Below are 7,086 nucleotides of genomic sequence, written 5' to 3' on the forward strand. Positions count from 1 at the left end.
CCTTTCGTACTTTCGGGAAGTGTTTGTATATTTAATATTTAATAGCCGACTTAACTGAGTCATTATATGGTATTATATTGTGCGAATATAGACTGATTCCTATCTTATAGCTTATCAACTATTTTTTACCTTTGACATCACATTCGTGCGCATTATTTCATTGAATTTTTGAAAGTCTTTAAAAATAGTGCCAATTCTGTAGCCAGCACTCTGGAGATAAGAATATTTCCCAATCATTTGAATTTCTTCTAGGGACAGAGCAACACGAAAGTTTTCTTCAATATTAAAAGTTATAATGGTCCTTGCAGTGGTCCTAATTTCTGCAATTTATTTTACTTTTGGCTCTTTGGGGCAGGAGCAGGAAGTAATAAGTGTGCATTAGAAGTTGATTTATTTTTAAAATTAATTTCCCATTCAAATCCGACAGTCGTGCTATCTCACGGATGAAATGGAAGATGAGTGTGCTGCGGTTTGTTATCCGATCGTGAAGCCCCTGCTCCGGTACTTCGAAAAGTGCCAGGAGAAAGAAGTCCAGAGATCGCAGTGGCAGGATAGGTATACGGCAGTTCTGAAAGAGTATTCGGACTTGCAAAAGAAATTCTATGAGGCTCTGGTAAAATACTCGTACTTGGAGAAGAGATACTTGGCAGACCATCATGAAACTGAAGAGCATAGGCTTAAAGAAATTAATATTAAATACGAAAAGTCAGAGTTGAGGAACCAACAGAAAGATCGGGATATTGAGAGCCTGAAAGATCAAATTTTCAACTCAAAAAAATCAAATGATAAGCCAAGACAACCCAGTAATTTGGATAATAAATCGCCAAACGCTCTTCAAGGTCTCCCAGATCGCTGTCCTCGAAGACAAAATGAAGACAGTATCATCCAAGAAATCCAAATCCCAGGATCCGATCCTTTTAAAGTGGTCTGTCAATCAGATCCGGACACGGGTGCTGGTTGGATGTTGGTTTTCCAAAAAGTCCCCTACTCTTTTACGTTCAATCGTACCTATGAGGACTAGGACTACACCAATGGCTTTGGAGAGGTCGGGTTAGATTGGGGCACTGAGATGTTCATCGGACTGGAGCGGCTGCACCTTTTGACCAATCGAGCGGCCCATGAGGTCTTCGTATACGTATACCCGTACCCGACCAGCTTTCTAATATGCGACAGCTTTGTTGTGGGCCCCAAACACGAGGGATATAGGGTGAGAGTCGCTGACGGGTGTACTGGACACTACTGGCTTGGTGCTCCAACGGAGGGCAGCAAGTTCTCCACCTTTGACCGCGACGAAGTTGGGGATCCTTATTATAACTGGGCGAAGAATCATGGCTTTGGCTGGTGGTACAATGCTAAGTGGGTATTGTCATCTTATTTTATAACTCTTATTATAACTTATCTAAAATAACTATTTTTTATTTTCATTTCATAGAGTTCCAAAGGAGCTACGATATGAACATATGACAGTTCTGATCCGAAGAAAAGACTAATCAAACAAACGAAATTATATCCAATCTAAATAAATACAAATTCAAATGTTATTTTTCCACAACTTGAAACTGTAATAATTTTGAATAAAATTAAATGAAATCTATTTTTTTGTTAATTATTTGAAAGAACAAACAACCTACTCGAAGTTGACATCCGAATTTCCCAACCTTCTAACCCAACCAGCTAATATTATGGTATTTTTAGATCCTTAGATGACCTTTGTGGGTTATAGTCGAATACCTCTGAATTCAAACACCCTTCTTAAGAGTATTCAATCCTTATTTCATTTTTTTAAAAACTTAAAATTTTCAATCTTTCCTTAGATATACTCATTTATACATAAAAAAATTAAAATTGTTTTTTTATTCCGTTTTGAAAATAAAACTACGCTTTTTTACTTTCTCTGTTGTTGAATTTGTTGAAATACTTAGCTAATTTTTTTATTTACTCTTAGTTAATTTTATTTTTATTTTACATAAGTATTGTGAGAAATTTAAAACCATTTCTAAAATATTCAACATCTTTCCCTTTTTATTTGATTTTCCATAAATGGGATTTCTCAAAAATATATTCCTAAAATTAAACTACACTCTTTTTGATTTGTTTTAAATGGTTTATTTTTCTAATAATAATTAATAATATTGTTTGTTGTTATTATAATAAAAAAATATATATTTTTTGTTCTTACTATAATAAAAAAAAATTAAATATATATTTGAATTAAAACTTGAAGAAATGTGTATGTGCGGGAGTTAAATACTTTTTGAACTTTATTTAGAAACATTATTCTATTTTAATAATTTAAAATCTATTTTTAAACTACGAGACCCCTTACCTTTTTTTATCTTGTCTAGGGCCTTCATTTTTTCAATTTACATACAAGTTAGATTTTTATAGTTTATCTCCTCGATTTGCTTTGAATTAGTTAGATATATGATTCATTTAAATTAAAGAAAATTATTTCTTTAGTGAAAAAATCACTAAGTAACGTTTTTGATAAAATACTCCTTAAAATATTGTGCAAAAAAAAAGGAGTATTGAAAAAGGCACAACAGGGAGAGTAATGATCCTTGAAATAAACCATAAGTCGGATGTCCTGGAAAAAACACATCTCTCCCGTAATCCCCAATCAAAAGTCCACCGAGTAATGTATTATTGCATATATACTATATATGTAAAGACGGATCGAGGACGCCCTTGAAACGTAGAGGGATAATTACAGCGGGCGGCTCCTCGGCTCCTTTGAACCACTTACAGTCTACGGATGCGATGGGGGAGGGGACTGGGCGGGCACTGGGGACTGGGGAATGGTTAATGTGGATGGGAGTGCAGAGGGATAGGGATCTACAAGTCGAACGTACATCGGAACTCTAAAATTTAAAAATTTAAACCAACCTAGAATCGAAACTAGCAGAAGAAAAAAAAATTAATAGGAGCTTGTATCCTGGAGGATCAGCGGGCAGCAGACCAGCACTCTATATATGTATCCTGGTGCTATCACTTAAGTCTAGTCCGAAAGCATCACCACATCCTCGCAGACAATGGGCGGCCGCTCCTTTCCTTTCGGCTTCCCCGGCGTATTGTCCTTGTCCTTGCCGGGATTACCGCCGGCGGAGTCGCTTCGCCGCCGCAGGAACTGACTGATCAGAGCGTTCTTGGCGGCCACTTGAATCGGCTGATCCCGGGGCACGGACATCAGCAGAGAGGCCCGCTTTTTGGTGGCGCCACCCGTGCTGGGCGTTGTGACGACCGATGATGTGGGCGTGGCCGTGGAAACTGTAGGTGTGGCTGTGGCCTCTGTCGCCTCCGCCGGCGGGCTCAGCTCGTGCTGCTGGGTATCTTGACCCTCGGTGATCTTCGGGGTCAACGTGTAGTCCCACTGGTTCTGCAGGCTAAGATCGGGCAGGTGGAACTTCTCGAGAATTTCCGGGGGCACCACCCAACAGAGTCGTTTCTTCGGCTTCTTGGCCTTCTTCGCGCTGCTGGCCGATGTGTTCAGGTCGGGGGTGGTCAGCTCCACGGGCTTCCAGCTGGCCAGCTCATCGAACTTCTCGCGGACTAGCGTTTTCGAGGGCAGGATGGAGCCTTCTCCGCCGCCCTCCTGTGTCTTCAGGTACTCCAGATACTCGTTGATAAGAAAGACTTTGGAATTGCGGTTGCCGTGCGTCAGGCGGACCAGTTGCTGCAAGAGGCGTTCGTCCAGTTGCAGCGGCTGTGGCGCTTCCGGCGGCTGATCCTCGCGCTCTGGCTCCGGTGGCGGCTCCAGGCTCAAGGGCCCCACTTGCCAGCAGGCGTACATGTCGATGGTGTGGGCGAACATGGCCGGGAATAGCTCCGATTTGTTGCCGTTCTCGTCCAGCCAAACCGGTCCCAGCAGCCGGGGTTTGATCTTCTTCGTCTGCTTTTTCATCTCCTGGGCGAACTCCTGCTGCAGCACTTGCAGCTTGGCTTTCTGGGCCTCCCGCGTGTGTCCGTCGTCCATTTCGCCATCGTTCTGCAGCTCCTCGTCACTGAGATGGCCGTGGGGCACGTACCACTCGTTGTACTCCTCCTCGGACTCCTCCTCCGACTCGCGCTCCTTCTCGTCCTCGCTAGCGCTCAGAGACTCGCCCGGCTCCTCCTCCTCCCACTCGCAATCGGAGTCCAGTTCGTAGTCGAACAGTTGCTGTGGAATTTTCGGATTAGTTTCGGATTTGGAGATGGATTTGTGGAGTTCTCACCTTGTCCTGGGCCAGAGGGCGACGGGCGGAGATGGTGCGGCTCTTTTTGCGCCAGGTTCCGTAGTAAGGCGGCCGTCGGTTGTCCGCAAAGTGAAGGTACTTGGCTCGCATCCTGGCCAGCTGCTTCGACCGCTCTTCCTCGATGGGCAGACCCGCCGTGGAAAGGTCATCTGAAGGGGAACAAAAATGGGTTAAAAAAAAAGTGACAAACAGGAAGTAAAGCCGTGGTTACCTATCACTTGGACCTCGTCATCGTCCTCTTCGTCCTTGGTGCGTCGCTGCAGCCTGGTATCCCTTTGCATTTGGAGGGGTTTCCGGCGGCCGCTGCTCAGTTCGCTGAGATACAAGTGAGCGCGATTGGGTCGCTTCCGCCGGCCAATGTCCTCGTCTTCGTCCTCGTCGTCCTCCTGCTTCTCCCTGAAGAGGCCGTCAAGCTGGGAGCGCTGCTCCTGGCCGAGATTGGCTCTGACGACCGGGGCCAGCAGCATGTCGTCCTTGATCTGGAAAGGTCGGAAGGCCAGGGTCTGGCTGCTGGCCTTGGTGCTGTCGCAGCTGCTCTGCTCGTGCTCCATGAAGTACGTGGCACTAGCTCCAGATCCAGATTTCGGCTGCTTGGGCACAAAGAATTTGGAGAAGGACTCGGCGGCCCGCTTCTTCTTCTGCTCGGCCTCCTCGCGCTCCTGCTCCTTCTTGCGGCGCTCCTCGTCCTTTTTGCGCTGCACTTCCTCCTTGGCCTCGTTGCGCTTGCGCTTCTCCTCGTTCTTGGTGTCCGCCTCCGCCTGCCGCTTGCGCTCCTTCTCCTCGCGCTCCAGCTTCTTCTGCTGCTCCTTCTGGTCCTTCTCCAGCTTCCGCTGCTGCTCCTTCTCCTCGCGTTCCTGCTTCTTCTGCTGTTCCCGCTGCTCCTTCTCCTGCTGCTTCAGGCGTCGCTCCTCGGCCAGCTTCTGTTCCTTCTCCTCGCGCGCCTTCTTCCGCTGCTCCAGGAGGCGCTGTTGCTTCGGTGTAAGGTTCTTCTCTGGCCCGACGGATGCCTCCGGGAGACTCCTCCGCGACGGCGTGTCTTTTTGCACGGATCGGGCCGGAGTATCTGTGTCCACCTCCATCTCATGGTCACTGCTGGACTGCTCGTTCTCGCTGCTGGAGAGGAGTACAGACATATCAGTCGCTTTCGTGGCTTCCTCCTCGCTTATTTTTGGAGTTTCCTTCGGATTTGGTTTTTCCTTGGTCGGCGTTTTCGTGTCCTTGGAGTTCTCCTGATTCTTGGGACTCTTCTCGGCACTCTTCTTGGGCTTCTCTGTGGGTTTTGTTTCTTCTATTGTTTCTTTTTCTGTGGCTTCCTTCTTCTTGGAATTCTTCTCGCTGGGTTTCTCTTCTTTGGAATTCTTCTCCATGGGCTTCTCTTCTTTGGAACTCTTTACTGTGGTTGCCTTTTCCTTAGCGTCCTTGGCAGAGTCCCGCTTTTTGGGACTCTTTTGCGAGTTCTTAGGCTTCTCCGTCTGCTTGGACTCTGTTTCTACTTGTTTCTCTTCTTTGTCCTCTGATTCTTCATCTTTTTTCGTGTTTTCCTTTTCTTTTGGCTGTTTGTTGTCTGCTTTCTTCTTGCCGTCTCCTTTCTTGGAAGCGAATAGATCCATGATGGTCTTCTTGTTTCCCTCTGTCTTCTTGGTGTCCTTGCTAGCTTCCTTTCTGTTCCCAACATCCTCTTCGATCTCCTCCTCTTCGTCGTCCAATAATTCCACGATATCCTCATCTTTCTTTTCCTGAACTTTTGGCTTCTTCTGAGGGTTTAGCTCCTCGGCAATGGCTTCGATATCATCGCTGGACTCACTTCCAGGTTTGGAGGACTCTGTTGGCGAATTGTCGACCGTTTCCTCGGATTTCTTGAGTGATTTCCTGCGTTTCGGTCGCTTGTTGCCCAAGGGTAGTTTTATTTGGATGGGTGGTGCCGGCGAGCTCTTCGATTCCTTCGCCTTGGAGGAGTTCACTTTTTCCTTGGCCTTGGCTGAGTTCTGTTTGTCCTTGGGCAGCGATTTCTTCCCAGACTTTGTCGGCTTTGGCTCCTTGGATTCCGCGACTTCCTTTACTGGCACCACTTCGTCTTCATCGTCGTCCAGTTCAATGACGTCCTCCGCCATGGCGTCCTCATCGGGCTCTGTCGTTTTGGCCTTTTTTGTGGCTGCAGGACCTGTAACGTTCAAGTTCTCCTTGCTGGTGGAGCGCCGCAGATGGTCGTCGGAGGTGGAAGTGCCCTCTGGGGCCTCATCCTCCTCGTAGGAGAGTTTTCTCTTGCGCGGCTCCTGCGGCTCTGCTTCAGGGGCTCCCGAAGACGGGGCTGCCGCCGCACTCCCACCCGGGGTTATTAACTTGAATGGCAGACGCGTCTGGACGAACTTCTTGCCACTAGAATTCCGCTCTGCGGTCTTTTGGTTTCCGTTGCCATTGCTGTTCGGGGTTTTCACAATGCCTGCGGGCATTCTGTTGCTGTTTTCCTAGAACTCTTCTTGCTACTTTTCTTCGTTTTGGGATTGTTTTTCGCTTACGATCGATTGTAAAAGAAAACGCGCTGAAAACACACCAGTGATGACAGTTGTAGGCGCGAATTGCCGCCAATAGATTGTTCACGATCGATTGATCGATAATTCGATTGGTAGTGCTTCAGTGCGATAACTTATAGTGCTGCACACGGTTGTAATATGTGTAGAAATAATGTAGAAACTATGTAGAATCTACATTGTAGATGTTTGGCTCTTAAAACAATAGATTAGAATTTGTAAAAATACCATAAATGTTACGAATTGTAAGATTTACAAGATTGATAATTTTTTACTTAATAAAGTAATAAATGTATATTTATGACTTTTATAACATTGTAATTATT

The 7,086-nt window shown here is 46.1% G+C and overlaps 2 protein-coding genes across 3 annotated transcripts; one reads left to right on the top strand and one right to left on the bottom strand.

The window, feature by feature from the left end:
- The first annotated feature begins 247 nt into the window (after nt 1-247).
- LOC26514849 lies at nt 248-1,581 on the top strand. Of its 2 annotated transcripts, XR_004310184.2 has the most exons (3): nt 248-364; nt 428-1,356; nt 1,433-1,581. XR_004310184.2 is itself a non-coding variant. In XM_001965688.3 (2 exons), the coding sequence occupies exons 1-2, from the start codon at nt 1,070-1,072 to the stop codon at nt 1,488-1,490; spliced, it is 345 nt and encodes a 114-aa protein (XP_001965724.2). In that variant the 5' UTR covers nt 248-1,069; the 3' UTR covers nt 1,491-1,579. The 2 variants fall into 2 exon arrangements, 1 of the variants encoding a protein (XP_001965724.2); XM_001965688.3 differs by having other exon boundaries at nt 248-1,356; nt 1,433-1,579.
- A 662-nt stretch (nt 1,582-2,243) lies between these two features.
- Nucleotides 2,244-6,828, bottom strand: LOC6505305 (chromatin assembly factor 1 subunit A). Its single transcript, XM_001965687.4, has 3 exons — nt 4,444-6,828; nt 4,212-4,381; nt 2,244-4,156 (listed from the first exon to the last, which is right to left on the bottom strand). Exons 1-3 carry the CDS (start codon nt 6,680-6,682, stop codon nt 2,999-3,001), a joined length of 3,567 nt encoding a protein of 1,188 aa, XP_001965723.2. The 5' UTR covers nt 6,683-6,828; the 3' UTR covers nt 2,244-2,998.
- Between the last annotated feature and the right edge of the window lie 258 nt (nt 6,829-7,086).

The sequence above is a fragment of the Drosophila ananassae genome, chromosome XR, assembly GCF_017639315.1.
Source record: "Drosophila ananassae strain 14024-0371.13 chromosome XR, ASM1763931v2, whole genome shotgun sequence".
Lineage (NCBI taxonomy): Eukaryota > Metazoa > Arthropoda > Insecta > Diptera > Drosophilidae > Drosophila > Drosophila ananassae.

Bases quoted from the DNA above. Each gene is read 5' to 3' on its own strand.
- LOC26514849 (XM_001965688.3), top strand. From the start codon at position 1,070: ATGTTCATCGGACTGGAGCGGCTGCACCTTTTGACCAATCGAGCGGCC. The intron at 1,357-1,432 runs GTGGGTATTGTC...TTCATTTCATAG, and splicing joins GGCTGGTGGTACAATGCTAA to AGTTCCAAAGGAGCTACGAT.
- LOC6505305 (XM_001965687.4), bottom strand. From the start codon at position 6,682: ATGCCCGCAGGCATTGTGAAAACCCCGAACAGCAATGGCAACGGAAAC. The intron at 4,382-4,443 runs GTAACCACGGCT...GTTCCCCTTCAG, and splicing joins TGACGAGGTCCAAGTGATAG to ATGACCTTTCCACGGCGGGT. The intron at 4,157-4,211 runs GTGAGAACTCCA...AAAATTCCACAG, and splicing joins GCCCTCTGGCCCAGGACAAG to CAACTGTTCGACTACGAACT.